This window comes from Nerophis lumbriciformis, linkage group LG18 (assembly GCF_033978685.3).
Source record: "Nerophis lumbriciformis linkage group LG18, RoL_Nlum_v2.1, whole genome shotgun sequence".
Lineage (NCBI taxonomy): Eukaryota > Metazoa > Chordata > Actinopteri > Syngnathiformes > Syngnathidae > Nerophis > Nerophis lumbriciformis.
Genome location: NC_084565.2, coordinates 44,409,261 through 44,427,500, shown reverse-complemented (window position 1 = coordinate 44,427,500; position 18,240 = coordinate 44,409,261). Strand labels below are relative to the sequence as shown.

Here is an 18,240-nt window from a genome sequence, read left to right as displayed (position 1 = left end):
ATTCATTTAAAATGACCATATTTAATTATTAAAATAATTGCTTGTTTATCAACAACTTTAGCATTTTATTCATTACATTTTGAAACTCTCAGAAGCCAAGTTATGTTATATTCCTTAATATTTATTTATGCAGGTTTGAAGTATCAATTATCTAAACACAGTTTTGTTTGCATATTTTCAGGATGTAGATATATATATATACGCCCGACAGCGCCCCCCGCGACCCCAAAAGGGAATAAGCGGTAGAAAATGGATGGATATATATATATATATATATATATAAAAATATGTATGTGTGTGTATGGAATGCTTGACTTTATGCTTTATGCTTTTTAATGCTGTCAATATACTCCTTCCCTCTTAACCACGCCCCCAACCCCCCCACCTCCCGAAATCGGAGGTCTCAAGGTTGGCAAGTATGGTACTAATTAGTACGAATACTAATATTAATGAATTAAAAACGGTAATATACTGCTTCTGAAAAATACCTGTATTATTTGTTTTAAGGACATGACTGCGCGCCGTCGTCACATTGCCGTATGTAATAATACGGCTCCTTTAATTAATAGCGAATTTAATAATAATATCACTAATACTTGGTTACCGGTAATATTCAAGTCACGAAATGTATATGGAGAATTGTTGGCGCTTTTTGAATGGTTATTTATCGGATTTTATGGGCGGAATAGTGGAGCTCCTATTGGCTCCGCTGTAAGCAGACTTTTATTTACATTTACTCAATATTTAGAATGCATTAACAAAATGACTGAACGATAGACAAAATTCCATAAAAAAGTGCAGTGGCCCTTTAAATGCAACATCTGACAGTGCACTGCATTTTGCTATACGTCCCAGAGTGAACATACTAATGCACGCTAAAGGATAAGCATGGAAGTGCGCCAATTAAAACAGCCTAATTACATTGTTGTATTTCTCCAGCATGTTCACTTAATACACACATTCTTCTTCACATGGAAAAATAATTCATCAACTCAAACCTTTTCCACGTCGTATGTCAAAGATGTCACCTCCTCCTCAAGTTTCTGGATTTGATGTTCTTTACTTTCTGCTTTTTCTTCTACATACTCCTGTACAAGAGAAACATTGTTATGTTTACTAATCATCATCATCATTTCATTTTATTCCTTTCATGAAAATGCATATATACAAGCCACGTACAGTTGACACTTTCATTGTTTCTTATACATGTCCATGATCAGAAAGGAGCAGATGGAAGAATAATATTTTTATATTTATCTGCACCCTCTTTTACACAAATTATTTTAGATGACTTTATATTTTCTAAATTACATTTAACCTTTAAGCTTTTTTATTTCACTTTTGTTATGTTTTTGTTTATTTTAATAGTATTTTTAGAATGTGCCGTGGGCCTTCAAAACATTAGCTGTGGGCCGCAAATGGCCTCCGGGCAGTGTTGGGTTAGTTACTGAAAACCAGTAACTAGTTACAGTTACTAGTTACTTTATTTCAAAAGTAACTCAGTTACTAACTCAGTTACTTACACCAAAAAGTAATGCGTTACTGTGAAAAGCAACTATTTAGTTACTTCTTTTTTTCTTCTTTTTTTTTTAAAGCTCCCATTAATGTTATGGTTTGCAGGGGAGGTGACGGCAACAGACACTAGATGGCAGTAATGTTCAATGATTTATTATATATAGTAATATATATAATAAACACTAAATATATGAACTAAGGAAATGGAGTGTGGCAAAATCCAAGAGTGTGTATGGTGTACGACTATGTGTAGTATTTAACTGAGGTGTGCGTTACCAAGTGTTGAACGAGAGATGAGGAAGTCCAGGGGAAGAGGGGAATCCGTGTCCAAGCGGGAGGTCGAGATCCAAGGAGCAGTCCGAGAAGCAGGGGAACGACGACGAGAAATGACGAGACACACAGCAACGTCAAAACACGGGAACGGAGGTCTGCAGTAGGATGATATAACAATGAAACACGGAAGGGAAAACAGACAGAGAGAACAGTGTTGTAGTGATGGGTCCACCGGCAACACCGATGCATCGGCGCATGCGTCGAGCTCATAGAGCAAAACCCTGTGTCGGTGCGCGTACCGCTTTTAGAAAGTCACGTGACCGATCATGAGCTGTTTTGGTCACGTGACCGATACGCCAACTGTGTCGCACTGACGCCTCCTCTGTGCCCTGTGAGCGGGGCTTTTCTACAGCCGGAGAAATAATAACTAAGAAGAGAAATCGTCTAAAATACGTCGGAAAAACTTTTATTTATTTATTTTTTAATAAAAATGTGTAAAAAAATATTTAAAAATTCCCAGTCCACAATCATCCACAACACGTTCTCTTAGATTTCCATGTTATGATACATGTTCACATTATTTATTGACTGTATCTAAAAAAGATACAAATATATTTTTATTTAAATGAAGATATGAAATAATCCTAAATGAAATACGATGACTTGGTTTATATTATTGTATATACTAGGGCAGGGGTCACCAACGCGGTGCCCGCGGGCACCAGGTAGCCCGTAAGGACCAGATGAGTTGCCCGCTTGCCTGTTCTAAAAATAGCTCAAAGAGCAGCACTTACCAGTGAGCTGCCTCTATTTTTTAAATTGTATTTATTTACTAGCAAGCTGGTCTCGCTTTGCTCGACATTTTTAATTCTAAAAGAGACAAAACTCAAATAGAATTTGAAAATCCAAGAAAATATTTTAAAGACTTGGTCTTCACTTGGAATAAGCGGTAGAAAATGGATGGATGGATGGGTCTTCACTTGTTTAAATAAATTCATTTATTTTTTACTTTGCTTCTTATTACTTTTAGAAATACAATTTTAGAGAAAAAATACAACCTTAAAAATGATTTTAGGATTTTTAAACAAATACCTTTTTACCTTTTAAATTTCTTCCTCTTCTTTCCTGACAATTTAAATCAATGTTCAAGTAATTTTTTTATTTTTTATTGTAAAGAATAAATATTTTAGCTTCTGTTTTTTCGACGAAGAATATTTGTGAAATATTTCTTCAAACGTACTATGATTAAAATTTAAAAAAAATATTCTGCCAAATCTAGAAAATCTGTAGAATCAAATTTAAATCTTATTTCAAAGTATTTTGAATTTCTTTTGAAATTTTTGTTCTGGAAAATCTAGAAGAAATACTGATTTGTCTTTGTTAGAAATATAGCTTGGTCCAATTTGTTATATATTGTAACAAAGTGCAGATTGGATTTTAACCAATTTAAAACATGTCAGCAAAATTCTAAAATGTATCTTAATCAGGAAAAATGACTAATGATGTTCCATAAATTCTTTTTTTAATTTTTTCAAAAAGATTCAAATTAGCTAGTTTTTCTCTTCTTTTTGTCGGTTGAATTTTGAATTTTAAAAAGTCGAAATTGAAGATAAACTATGTTTCAAAATGTTATTTACATTTTTTTCGTGTTTTCTCCTCTTTTAAACCGTTCAATTAAGTGTTTTTTTCATCATTTATTCTCTACAAAAAACCTTCCGTAAAAGGAAAAAAAATGTACGACGGAATGACAGACAGAAATACCCATTTTTTTATATATATATATAAATTTATTTATTTAGCTATTCTTGTTTAAATCACACTTACGTGTAACTTACAAATGACAATATATTTATTTATTTAAGTGTGTATCAAACTGGTAGCCCTTGGCATTAATCAGTACCCAAGAAGTAGTTTTTGGTTTCAAAAAGGTTGGTGACCCCTGTACTAGGGCATCAAATCAGTGTCAGTTGAGTCGGTCCATAGGTTGCCTGTAGGGATTTTTAATGTCCAGCAGATGTCAGTATTTAGTGACACAGTATCGACACAGTATCAATACAGTTTTGCAATGTGTCGAAACGCTTCATGACGCCTCATCAACCCATCACTACAGTGTTGCATCAAGCAGGATGATAGCTTACTATACGCCAACAGATGATTATATTCCGGCCCCGGCATGCCAAGATGTCCAGGCTTATGTAGGCAGCTCCTTCATTCCAGGCAGGTGTGATGATTGCCGGCAAGTGATTGCAGCTGGTGGCAGCTGCAGGGCGGAGACGCGCGCGGCGCGTCCCTGGATGTGCGCCACAGTCGTGGCCGTGTCCCGCGGTGTGAAGCGCAGAGCGCAATGATGAGGGCGCATTCCAATGCACCCTGGCCGTGACAATTAATGCCCTTTTAGCCTTCATTTCAGTACTGTTATTTCACTGGAGAATAATACAATCTGTTGATCAACTTGACATGCATTTTTATCTTCATTTTAACATAATTAATGAAAAACAATGCAACATAAAAAGGCACTTCTTCTTTCTTTAAACTCGGGCCAATGACCATTAATAAAAAAACAAGTTAAAGTGCAACATAAGAAGGCACATCATCTTCCTTGAAACATAGGTAGTGAAATAAAGCCTGACATCTGGAGTGATGCTGCTGTCTTCCACACTTGGAGCCATGGATTGTAGAATACTTGTTTTCTGTGGCAGGATCATTGACACAGATGGTGAAGTTTCAGTGCTCAGTAGAGATGGAACACTTTTGAGGGGTTTAAGCACCTGGAGGACCTCATCTGCCACTCTCACATCATCATCAGACAGGGTGACATTTGTCTTCAGGGTGTTGTGGGTCAATGCAGAGTATATAGCTGCCTGCTGCGCCAACATATCATAAGTGGAGTTCCACCTCGTTGGGACATCATGTATGAGTTTATGAGTAGGCAGCTTTAGCATTTCTTGCTTTGTCTTAAGCACATGAGCAGCTGTTGTGCTTGGGTGGAAGTAGGAAACCTCATTCCTTATCCCCCCAAGGAGGCGCTCCATCCTATTGACTGAGATTCCCTTCTGTGATGCTAAACTTACTCCATGTGCAAAGCACCTATCTGTGGTCCCAGTCCTGCCTCATTCACTGCAATTATTAGATTTTTGGCATCATCACGTGTGACTGGGATATTTTTATCTTCCATTCCTCCACTGCTTGTGTCAGTACCTGCGCAAGGGGGCGTGTCTTCTCATCTACCAGTCTGCTGTGATGAAGTGAGCGCTTATAGTTTGGAACATCCCACAGGTGAACAGGCTAATTGGGAACAGGTGGGTGCCATGATTGGGTATAAAAGCAGCTTCCATGAAATGCTCAGTCATTCACAAACAAGGACGGGGCGAGGGTCACCACTTTGTCAACAAATGCCTGAGCAAATTGTTTAAGAACAACATTTCTCAACAAGGAATTTAGGGATTTCACCATCTACGCTCCGTAATATCATCAAAAGGTTCTGACAATCTGGAGAAATCACTGCACGTAAGCCATGATATTACGCACCTTGGATCCCTCAGGCGGTACTACATGAAAAAGTGACATCAGTGTGTAAAGGATATCACCACATGGGCTCAGGAACACTTCAGAAAACCACTGTCAGTAACTACAGTTGGTCGCTACATCTGTAAGTGCAAGTTAAAACTCTACTATGCAAAGCCAAAGCCATTTATCAACAACACCCAGAAACGCCGCCGAATTCATCTAAGATGGACTGAAGCAAACTGGAAAAGTGTTCTGTGGTCTGACGAGTCCACATTTCAAATTGTTTTTGGAAACTGTGTGTTACGGCGCACGCGCAGTCTGCGTCTCCCTTCTCTGCGGGAACACTTGGAGGCTCCGCTGACAGCGCGTTTGGACACGCCCCTGCTCGCGCTGAGAGCAGCACGCCCACGCAGCTACAAGCCTGCAGACAATCAGACAATCTACACACCTGGGTCTGATGAGGGCAAGCTCAATAAAGGACCAGGGACCCAAGGATCGGCGCGGGAACTTAGTTTTCTCATGGTGTACCGTAAGCAACAAGCTTTATGCTCTAATCGTGTTTCCTCTCCGTGCCTTGATTTGTCCCTTGTCTTTTCCCGTGTCCCCACAGTACCCTTCGTCGCCTGGAAAGTGAGCTGTGCATCTCACTTTTCCCTGGATCTCCCTCTGGACTCTGACTGCCTCCTTCGTTCCTCGACCTCTTGCTCGCCCCTGGATTCTGACGCCTCTCTCTCGCCCCAGATCATCTGCCTGCCCCATGGACTGCCTCGTTTGCTCTCGTCAACACTTGGTAACACACTTCAGCTAACTACACACATAGTCTTACACCACACACTCTTGTATTCTAGTTCACACTCCATTTCCTTAGTTCAGTAGTATTGTTTATTATTATTTATATATATATATATATATATATATATATACCGTATTTTCCGCACTATAAGCCGCACCTAAAAAACACAAATTTTCACAAAAGCTGACAGTGCGGCTTATAACCCGGTGCGCCTTATATATGGATTAATATAAATATTTATTTTCATAAAGTTTCGGTCTCGCAACTACGGTAAACAGCCGCCATCTTTTTTCCCCGTAGAAGAGGAAGCGCTTCTTCTTCTATGGTAAGCAACTGCCAAGGTAAGCACCCGCCCCCGTAGAAGAGGAAGCGCTTCTTCTTCTACGGTAAGCAACCACCCGCCCCCGTAGAAGAAGTAGCGCGCGGGTATTACGTTTCATTTCCTTTGTGTGTTCCATGTTGATATACGACTCCATGCGCGCCCACATCACAGATGGTGTCAAAAAACAAGTGAAGCACACAAATACAACTCTCGCCGTCATTCCGGGTGGATTAACCAAATAACTCCAACCGCTCGATATTGGTGTCAACAGGGCATTTAAAGCACGACTGCGAACGGCGTGGGAACAATGGATGACCGAAGGCGAACACACCTTCACTAAGACAGGGAGACAGCGCCGGACGACATACGCCAACATCTGCCAGTGGGTCGTAAATGCCTGGGCGGATATTTCGGTCACAACTGTGGTCCGAGCTTTCCGGAAGGCAGGATTCACAGAACTGCTGGACAACAACAGCGACACTGACTCCGATGACTTCGACGAGACGGAGCCGGCCATTTTGGATCCCGTATTCGCCCAACTTTTTATTTCGGACACCGAAGGAGAAGAATTCGAGGGATTTATGAATGAAGAATAACTTCAGAAAGTGAGCGTTATGTTTATTTTGTGTGTTGTGACATTAACGTTCGAGCAACATTAAGTTATTGATGTTATTGCTCTGCACTATTTTGAATTTTACTATGTTTGTGATTGCACATTTGCACATTACCGTACATTTTGGGAGTGAACAGAGTTGTTAGAACGCTGGTTTTTAATATATTATTAAAGTTTGACTGACCTATCTGACTGTTTTTTTGACATTCCCTTTAGCGCAGTTAGATGCGGCTTATAACACGGGGCGGCTTATAGGTGGACAAAGTTTTGAAATATGCCGTTCATTGAAGGCGCGGCTTATAACCCAGGGCGCCTTATGGTGCGGAAAATACGGTATATTGACTATATATATAATAAATAATTGTATATACTGCCCCCTGGGGTCTGAGCCGTCACCTCCCCTTTAGTCCAAACATAACACTGTGGACGTGGTGTCCTCCGGACCAAAAAGGAAAAGAACCATCCGGACTGTTCTAGGGTGAAAGTGTAAAAGGCAGCATGTGTGATGGTATGGGGGTGTATTAGTGGCCAAGACATGGGTAACTTACACATCTGTGAAGGCACCATTAATGCTGAAAGGAACCTCAGTTACCAAACCTTTACTGAGTGTTGTTAAAAGGAAAGGCCATGTAACACACTGGTAAAAATGCCTTTTTTGCAATGTGTTGCTGACATTAAATTCTAAGTTGATGAATATTTGCAAAAAAAACCTCAGTTTCTCAGTGTGAACATGAAATATCTTGTCTTTGCAGTCTATTCAATTGAATATAAGTTGAAAAGGATTTGTTGTATTCTCTTTTTATTTACCATTAGGGTGTACCCCGCCTTCCGCCCGATTGTAGCTGAGATAGGCTCCAGCGCCCCCCGCCACCCCAAAGGGAATAAGCGGTAGAAAATGGATGGATGGATGGACAACGTGACAACTTCACTGCTTTTGGGCTTTGTACTTTATTTCAATCAATCAATCAATCAATGTTTATTTATATAGCCCTAAATCACAAGTGTCTCAAAGGGCTGCACAAGCCACAACCACATCCTCGGTACAAAGCCCACATAAGGGCAAGGAAAAACTCACCCCAGTGGGACGTCAATGTGAATGACTATGAGAAACCTTGGAGAGGACCGCATATGTGGGTAACCCCCCCCCCCCTCTAGGGGAGACCGAAAGCAATGGATGTGGAGTGGGTCTGACATAATATTGTGAGAGTCCAGTCCATAGTGGATCCAACATAATAGTAAGAGTCCAGTCCATAGTGGGGCCAGCAGGACACCATCCCGAGCGGAGACGGGTCAGCAGCGCAGAGATGTTCCCAGCCGATGCACAGGCGAGCGGTGCACCCCGGGTCCCGACTCTGGACAGCCAGCACTTCATCCATGGCCACCGGACCTGTGCCCCCCCCCCCCCCCCCCCCCCTCCACAAGGAATAGGGGAGCAGAGGAGAAAAGAAAAGAAACGGTAGATCAACTGGTCTAACAGGGGGGCTATTTAAAGGCTAGAGTATACAAATGAGTTTTAAGATGGGACTTAAATGCTTCTATTTGCCTCAAATCTTTGTCCTGTGTTTTATTCTGTCTATAATCATGATCAAGAAGTGAATGGCAAACGCACAAAAATATTCCAGGATTTTGAGAAATGTCAGCAATACAGGTCCTTGGCTATATTGTATTTCCCACTTTTAACTTCCGTCATAAACCCGTCGCCCCGCCCATACACATCTAAGTCGACCGTGTCCTAAAAAGCACACCCTTGTGTTGTCATTTCATAGGCTAAGAGCTTGTCCAATGAGCGTCGGCCATTTGTGCCAGGCTGAGTTTTTGAGGCTTCATCGAGTCAAAGGACCTCGAGTTCTACATCTTCAGCCCGGCTCATCCACACCAGACTCCAGGCAACACTATGAAGCTGCCGGCAGTCTTCTTTGCACTTCTCAACTGTCTGGCGTTTAGTGCTCACGCCACTATCTTTTTCAAGGAACAGTTTTTGGATGGAGGTGAAGTATGTCACGTCTAAAACAGCTGAGGTGACATTTCTACTCGCTGGTTTAAATGTGCTCATAGAGTCTATGCATGTTTTGCTCATTTGTGTCTTTGTCTGGTTGAAGTTAGCTCAAAGTCGTCTTGAAGTTTAGTGGTGCGTGAGGTAAATTCCATTTGACTTGCATTGTTTCCGCCTTTGACAGCACCAGCCTGTTCATCCACTTGCTGGCTGTCCTCCAAACAATTGTGTCTCAAATCCACATTTGGCTGAAAAAAGCAATTGCATGAACATAAAAGGGTGCCTTGTGTCCTATCTTTGGATGGCACTTGTCAAAAGTCCTCCTGAGAACCAGAGTTCTCTCCGGTGGATGTTTGTGTTTTGCATAGATTGCACGATTAAAAATGGGTTTTGCTCATTTTTTTTCTTGTTGCGTGGTCGGCGTACTAGTTGATCTATTTGCTGTCTTTCAGACGGATGGAAGAGCAGGTGGATCCAGTCCAAGCACAAGTCAGACTACGGCCAGTGGAAGCTGACTGCTGGAAAGTTCTATGGAGATGCTGAGTTGGATAAAGGTGAGAGATGGAAAACTGAAGCATAGATCTACAAGAACTGATTAAATGTTGGATATTCTGATGACTCCAGGAGATTCTGGTAGAGCTACATGGCTTCTTGCTACTGATGTTTTGTCTGTGCCAACAAAGGTCTCCAGACCAGCCAGGATGCCCACTTCTATTTCGTCTCGGCCCGCTTCCAGCCCTTCAGCAACGAGGGCAGGCCGCTGGTGATCCAGTTCACCGTCAAGCACGAACAGAACATTGACTGCGGCGGCGGATACATCAAGATCTTCCCCAGCGACCTCGACCAGAGCGCCATGGATGCAGAGTCACCCTTTTACATCATGTTCGGTGAGTGTTTCCACGGAGACTGCTTGTGTTCACCAGGCATTTCCAGGAGACAGCTTATATTCTAAAGTCTAAAAGACGTAGCAGAGTGCAGACAATTGGTATTGTCTGGCTTTGTAGTGAGGATCTAACAAACTCATGTCCCACGTTCAGGTCCTGACATCTGCGGCCGCAGCACACAGAAAGTTCACGTTATCTTCAACTACAAAGGACAGGGCTACCTCATAAAGAAAGACATCAAATGCAAGGTTGTCTTTGACACCCTCCCCTCGGTGTTGAACCAACATTTTTTTAAACATCTCTCACCCACTGAACAGTTCCCTCCCTCCACCAGGTAGACGAGCTGACCCATTTGTATACGCTGATCATCAATCCCGACCAGACGTACGAGGTGAAGATCGACAACACGCAGGTGGCGTCGGGCTCGCTGGAGGACGACTGGGACATACTGCTCCCCGAGAAAATCAAAGACCCCCTGGCTAAGAAGCCCAGCGACTGGGTAGACCAGGCCACCATCGATGACCTCACCGACACCAAGCCTGAGGTACCTGATCACAACTGATCTGTCCGTTAGGACTTCCTCAGAAGGTTTCGTACTATCGAGACTAAAGGGGTGGATGGCCAGAGATGTCCCAACAATGCCGGAAAGCCTTTCTCAACACGTTTGAATCATGGCACCCACGCAGATTGGCGCGGTAGTACCACAGATTTCCCCAAAAGGCGGTGTGGTTCTCCAAACTCATGCAGTGCCTTCCTGTAGCTCCTTGATGAGGTTGTAATGCTTGGGTGTGTCACTCCGCCACCACCTTGTGGTTACCGTTTTCATGTCTTGAAGGTTGGTGGTGTTAACACAGTCTTATCACAGATCTTGCGGTGCTGTTGTGTTTCAAACCACCGACACCACCACGAAAATTGTTACATATGGTATTTTTTGGACAGGGCCCCGCGGTTCTCAAGGCTAATGGCAGATGAGTGATGGATGACCAGGTTTTGTGTTCCGTGTTAACATGGTCGTTAGTGCTGCACGGCGAATTGCTGAAACGCCATCTAAACCGGTAATGTGTGAACACCTCTTAAAACTAGTGGCCCGTTTCTGCTAATCCGGGATTGGATGAGGACCACAGGTGAGGACTTTCAGTGGGGAAAAAGTAAGCAGTCTGGTTCAACACCGTTTGATAGTGAAAGTCAACCTGGCTCCTGGTGTTTCCAGTGAAGGCGGGACAAAAAGTGAGCAATCTGGTTCAACACCGTTTGATAGTGAAAGTCAACCTGGCTCCTGGTGTTTCCAGTGAAGGCGGGACAGAGGGTTGCCCACGTGTGACAAAAATACCAGCATCTCGCAATGCTCCTGTGTCACATTCCAGAGTGAGTGTTGAAATAGGCCCCTTTTGTCTTCTTCCCTTGACGTTCCTGTTCTCAAAAGTTGCGCCAAGATTTGCTTTCTGTAGCAAATGGTCAGAAAAGGTTGACCAGATTTATGCAAACTCAAAGATGCCCTGGGAAAACTCACAGAACAAGAAGGTGTCTTGCTCAAACCAGTCCAACCGCTTTTGCTACCCGTAAGGCCGTTAATGTTTATTGCTGCTGTACTTCCTCTCTGGTGGTGACGTAGTCTTAGGTATGACTGGGATTTGAGGGGGTGAGTTGATGTCCTACTACCAGGGAATTCTCGAAAAGTTCAAGGTTTTGAGATTGGAGTAACGTAGTTTGGCTGCATGATGTGAAAAGAGACGATGGTACTGCAGGGGTTGACGGTCTGGGCTTGAGTTTTGGACGGTCAGGGCTTGAGTTTTGGACAACATTTTTAAGACTTTGGAGCTCTCCGGACGTCTAGGTTGTCGTTTAGGGACAAGTCCAGCTTTCTTGTCTGCACGCTTCGACACCATGTATGGACTGTAGCAACAGCAAACCCAACCCTCAAGAGGAGTCCTTGTTGTCGAAGAAAGACCTCATCCGTTTCTGATCCGGTCACCACCCTGCTCTCCGAAGGTGGCTTCATCTGACGGGAAAGTGTGAAGACGATTCTGTGCGGGTGAGGAACAAAAATCTGCCGAACACCTCTGGCTACGGTGCCCGGCGCTGATGACAGAGCGGTATCATCGTAAACTTTGTAACTCCTCTGGTGAACTTCAAAGCCTCCCAATAGCGAGTCCAGTGCTTCTGAAGGTCATCCTCAGGCGACTCGGGTGACAACCAAATAAACAGCAGCTGCTGTGTACCACTTGTTGGCTGGCACCGTTGACCCCATCCATGCAATTTTTCTCCAGGACTGGGACCAGCCTGAGGCCATCCCTGATCCAACAGCCAGGAAGCCAAGCGATTGGGATGACGGCATGGATGGCGAATGGGAGCCTCGCAGGATGACCAACCCGGATTATAAGGTGTGTTTTACAGGACTGAGGATGCGGGACAGACTCACGCCGCCAGGTCGTAAGATTCCGCTGTTTCCCCGATGCAGGGCGACTGGAAGCCCAAGCAGATCGACAACCCTGACTACAAAGGAGAGTGGAAACACCCTGAGATCGACAACCCGGAGTACGTCCACGACCCCACCATTTACAAGTTTGACAACATAGCCGTTCTGGCCCTGGACCTGTGGCAGGTAAGCGAGAACGCCGTCGATTTAAAGATCAAGCGGTAAAACACCTCTAACGTGTCACCCTGCAGATGAGATCTGGAACCATCTTTGACAACTTCCTCATCACCGACGACATCGCAGAAGCCGAAAAGTTTGGGGAGCAGACCTGGGGGGTAACCACGGTAACAATATGACAATTATTACCTATGTCAGGAGGTTATGTAATCATTGGGGTTTGTTTGTCTATTAGTTAGCAACATTAATTGAATACATACCAAAATATATGACACTATACATGCTAAATTACATCAAAAGCTAGCATGCTAATGTTACCGTACTAACATGCTAACTGTAACGTGTTAAGTACCAAAATATATAACTCTGAGGTGTGTACTTGGAAAATGTCTTTCAAATGCTAGCATGCTAAGGTTAGCATGCATTAAGTACCAAAATAGGTGTATGCCTACAAAATTAGCTACAAAAAAATACAAAGCTAGCAAACTAACAAGTGTCATTCGTCAAGTAACAAAATATTTAACACTGAGGTTTATACCTGCAAAATTTGCAAAAAAATGCTAAGCTAAATTGCAAATGGCTGCACTTTTCTTTCCTTTTAGAGTCTTCAGATTATTATTTTTCTTTAAGAAAGATTATCCAGAACAGGGGTGCCCAAACTTTTTCCGCTGAGGGCCACAAACTGGCAAATCAAAGGGTGCGGCGGCCGTTTTGGTACTTTTTATCTTCAAAACGAGTAGAATACATAGATTGGTTGGAAATAATTGGAAAATGCAATTTTGGTAGACATTTTGTGTAAAGGCTGTAAAGCCAAAGTGCTAACAGCTAGCAAGCTGGCCAGAAGTAACAAAAAGTAAGAGCAAAATGAGCTATAAAAGCTAGCATGCTAACAATAGCATGCGTACAGTTAGCAATAGGGATGTACCAAAATATATGACACTATACATGCTAAATCCGATCAAAAGCTAGCATGCTAATGTTACCGTGCTAATATGATGACTGTAACTTGTGTTAAGTACCAAAATATATGACTCTGAGGTGTGTACCTGAAAAATGTGTTTCAAATGCTAGCATGCTAACGTTAGCATGCATTACGTACCAAAATATGACTACAAAATTGGCTAAAAATAAATAAAAAGCTAGCAAACTAACAGGTTTCATTTGTCAAGTAAGAAAATATTTAACGCTGAGGTGTATATCTGCAAAATTAGCAAAAAAGATAGCATTCTAATATTGGAATGCTAAGCTAAATTAGCTACGGGCTGCGAATGGCTGCACTTTGCTTTCCTTTTAGAGTCTTCAAATTATTTTTTTTCTTTAAATAAAGATGATCTAGAACAGGGGTGCCCAAACCTTTTCCACTGAGGGCCACAAACTGGCAAATCAAAGGGTGTGGTGGCCGTTTTGGTACTTTTTATCTTCAAAACGAGTAGGAATGATTGGAAAATGCAATTTTTGTAGAAATGTTTGTGTACATACTGTAAAGCTAGTGTTAACAGCTAGCAAGCTGGCCAGATAGCCCTAAGTAACAAAAAGTATGAGCAAAATGAGCTAAAAAAAAGCTAGCATGCTAACGATAGCATGCTTACAGTTAGCAATAGTGATATAGCAAAATATATGACACTATACATGCTAAATTAGATGAATGTTACCGTGCTAAAACTGTAACATGTGTTAAGTACCAAAGTATATTACTCTGAGGTGTGTACCTGAAAAATGCGTTAAAAATGCTAGCATGCTAATGTTAGCATGCATTAAGTACCAAAATATGACTAAGATGTATGCCTACAAGATTAGCTAAAGCCAGCAAACTAACAGGTATCATTCGTCAAGTAAGGAAATATTTACCACTGCAAAATTAGCAAAAAAGCTAGCATGCTAATATTGGAATGCTAAGCTAAATTAGCTACGGGCTGCAAATGGCTGCACATTGCTTTCCTTTTAGAGTCTTCAAATTATTTTTTTTCTTTAAAAAAAGATGATCTAGAACAGGGGTGCCCAAACCTTTTCCACTGAGGGCCACAAACTGGCAATTCAAAGGGTGTGGGGGGCCGTTTTGGTACTTTTTATCTTCAAAACGAGTAGGAATGATTAGAAAATGCAATTTTGGTAGAAATGTTGTGTACATACTGTAAAGCTAGTGCTAACAGCTAGCCAGCTGGCCAGATAGCTCTATGTAACAAAAAGTATGAGCAAAATGAGCTAAAAAAGCTAGCATGCTAACAATAGCATGCTTACAGTTAGCAATAGTGATATAGCAAAATATATGACACTATACATGCTAAATTAGATGAATGTTACCGTGCTAAAACTGTAACGTGTTAAGTACCAAAGTATATTACTCTGAGGTGTGTACCTGAAAAATGCGTTAAAAATGCTAGCATGCTAACGTTAGCATGCATTAAGTACCAAAATATGACTAAGGTGTATGCCTACAAAATTAGCTAAAGTCAGCAAACTAACAGGTATCATTCGTCAAGTAAGAAAATATTTACCACTGAGGTGTATACCTGCAAAATTAGCAATAAAGATAGCATTCTAATATTGGAATGCTAAGCTAAATTAGCTACGGGCTGCAAATGGCTGCACTTTGCTTTCCTTTTAGAGTCTTCAAATTATTTTTTTTCTTTAAAAAAAGATGATCTAGAACAGGGGTGCCCAAACCTTTTCCACTGAGGGCCACAAACTGGCAAATCAAAGTGTGTCAGGGGGCCGTTTTGGTACTTTTTATCTTCAAAACGAGTAGGAATGATTGGAAAATGCAATTTTGGTAGAAATGTTGTGTATATACTGTAAAGCTAGTGCTAACAGCTAGCAAGCTGGCCAGATAGCCCTAAGTAACAAAAAGTATGGGCAAAATGAGCTAAAAAAAGCTAGCATGCTAACAATAGCATGCTTACAGTTAGCAATAGTGATATAGCAAAATATATGACACTATACATGCTAAATTAGATGAATGTTACCGTGCTATAACTGTAACATGTGTTAAGTACCAAAGTATATTACTCTGAGGTGTGTACCTGAAAAATGCGTTAAAAATGCTAGCATGCTAACGTTAGCATGCATTAAGTACCAAAATATGACTAAGGTGTATGCCTACAAAATTAGCTAAAGCCAGCAAACTAACAGGTATCATTCGTCATGTAAGGAAATATTTACCACTGCAAAATTAGCAAAAAAGCTAACATGCTAATATTGGAATGCTAAGCTAAATTAGCTACGGGCTGCAAATGGCTACACTTTGCTTTCCTTTTAGAGCCTTCAAATTATTATTTTTCTTTAAAAAAAGATGATCTAGAACAGGGGTGCCCAAACCTTTTCCACTGAGGGCCACAAACTGGCAATTCAAAGGGTGTGGGGGGCCGTTTTGGTAGTTTTTATCTTCAAAACGAGTAGGAATGATTGGAAAATGCAATTTTGGTAGAAATGTTGTGGACATACTGTAAAGCTAGTGCTAACAGCTAGCAAGCTGGCCAGATAGTTCTAAGTAACAAAAAGTATGAGCTAAAAAAGCTAGCATGCTAACAATAGCATGCTTACAGTTAGCAATAGTAATATAGCAAAATATATGACACTATACATGCTAAATTAGATGAATGTTACCGTGCTAAAACTGTAACATGTGTTAAGTACCAAAGTATATTACTCTGAGGTGTGTACCTGAAAAATGCGTTAAAAATGCTAGCATGCTAACGTTAGCACGCATTAAGTACCAAAATATGACTAAGATGTATGCCTACAAAATTAGCTAAAGCCAGCAAACTAACAGGTATCATTCGTCAAGTAAGAAAATATTTACCACTGCGAAATTAGCAAAAAAGCTAACATGCTAATATTGGAATGCTAAGCTAAATTAGCTACGGGCTGCAAGTGGCTGCACTTTGCTTTCCTGTTAAGAGTCTTCAAATGATTTGTCCCTTTAAAAAAAGATGATCTAGAAGGCTGCGGATACTCGCTAAATATAGCAACATACCTCCTGCTCCGTCTTCTTACTCTCTGGCAGACGAGGAGTTTGTGAGCGAAGGGCGAAAAGGTGCATTTTAAAATGGTACGGCACGGCCTTCTTTAGGACTTTTACTTGCTGACAAGCTTTTCCAGAACTTTCCGGAGGCCAACAGAGTGACTGACAAGTTGACCGACTTTTTGTTCGCCGCAGGAACCGGAGAAGACGATGAGGAAGGAGCAGATGAGTCTGGCGCAGGAACAAGTGGACGAGGAGCAGCCCGAGAAAGACCACGAGGAAGAGGAAGAGGATGCGGAGGAAGATGATAAGAGAGTTAATAATGAGCATGTGAAGAACACAGAATTATAGTAGTCTTGAGGTGGAGGAGGCGGGGCTTAGTGTGGAAGAGGGCGGGGTTAGAGCCAATTGAAATGGTCTTCATGAAAGGGAGGGGGTGGGGCTTACATGTCTGCTTCTGAGGACGTGATTGAATTGTCTGTGTGTGACCAAACTTTCACTTTCGCTTTCATTTTCGGTCTTCCTGCAAAGCACACTATACATACGTACACTGTGATGCATCTCTTGTGTTACCGATAAACAAGTAGATGTGTCAATAAACAAGTAAATCTGATAGTGCCAACTGTTTTTGAACTTTTGTGGATAAGATGACACTGTTGAAGTCATTCAATGTGCAGACATATATGTGAGCGTACGTGCAGTGATGGGCAGGAAAAATGGAAAAAGTAGCCTGATATATCAATATGTATATACAGGTAAAAGCCAGTAAATTAGAATATTTTGAAAAACTTGATTTATTTCAGTAATTGCATTCAAAAGGTGTAACTTGTACATTATATTTATTCATTGCACACAGACTGATGCATTCAAATGTTTATTTCATTTAATTTTGATGATTTGAAGTGGCAACAAATGAAAATCCAAAATTCCGTGTGTCACAAAATTAGAATATTACTTAAGGCTAATACAAAAAAGGGATTTTTAGAAATGTTGGCCAACTGAAAAGTATGAAAATGAAAAATATGAGCATGTACAATACTCAATACTTGGTTGGAGCTCCTTTTGCCTCAATTACTGCGTTAATGCGGCGTGGCATGGAGTCGATGAGTTTCTGGCACTGCTCAGGTGTTATGAGAGCCCAGGTTGCTCTGATAGTGGCCTTCAACTCTTCTGCGTTTTTGGGTCTGGCATTCTGCATCTTCCTTTTCACAATACCCCACAGATTTTCTATGGGGCTAAGGTCAGGGGAGTTGGCGGGCCAATTTAGAACAGAAATACCATGGTTCGTAAACCAGGCACGGGTAGATTTTGCGCTGTGTGCAGGCGCCAAGTCCTGTTGGAACTTGAAATCTCCATCTCCATAGAGCAGGTCAGCAGCAGGAAGCATGAAGTGCTCTAAAACCTGCTGGTAGACGGCTGCGTTGACCCTGGATCTCAGGAAACAGAGTGGACCGACACCAGCAGATGACATGGCACCCCAAACCATCACCCAACCATGCAAATTTTGCATTTCCTTTGGAAATCGAGGTCCCAGAGTCTGGAGGAAGACAGGAGAGGCACAGGATCCACGTTGCCTGAAGTCTAGTGTAAAGTTTCCACCATCAGTGATGGTTTGGGGTGCCATGTCATCTGCTGGTGTCGGTCCACTCTGTTTCCTGAGATCCAGGGTCAACGCAGCCGTCTACCAGCAAGTTTTAGAACACTTCATGCTTCCTGCTGCTGACCTGCTCTATGGAGATGGAGATTTCAAGTTCCAACAGGACTTGGCGCCTGCACACAGCTCAAA

At 41.9% G+C, this 18,240-nt stretch overlaps 1 protein-coding gene across 1 annotated transcript; it reads left to right on the top strand.

The window, feature by feature from the left end:
• Positions 1–8,816: 8,816 nt before the first annotated feature.
• Positions 8,817–16,820, top strand: LOC133618164 (calreticulin-like). The gene is made up of 9 exons (XM_061978638.1): positions 8,817–9,011; positions 9,469–9,570; positions 9,700–9,903; positions 10,054–10,148; positions 10,235–10,444; positions 12,168–12,281; positions 12,359–12,502; positions 12,568–12,660; positions 16,650–16,820. Exons 1-9 carry the CDS (start codon positions 8,918–8,920, stop codon positions 16,803–16,805), a joined length of 1,212 nt encoding a protein of 403 aa, XP_061834622.1. The 5' UTR covers positions 8,817–8,917; the 3' UTR covers positions 16,806–16,820.
• The last annotated feature ends 1,420 nt before the right edge of the window (positions 16,821–18,240 follow it).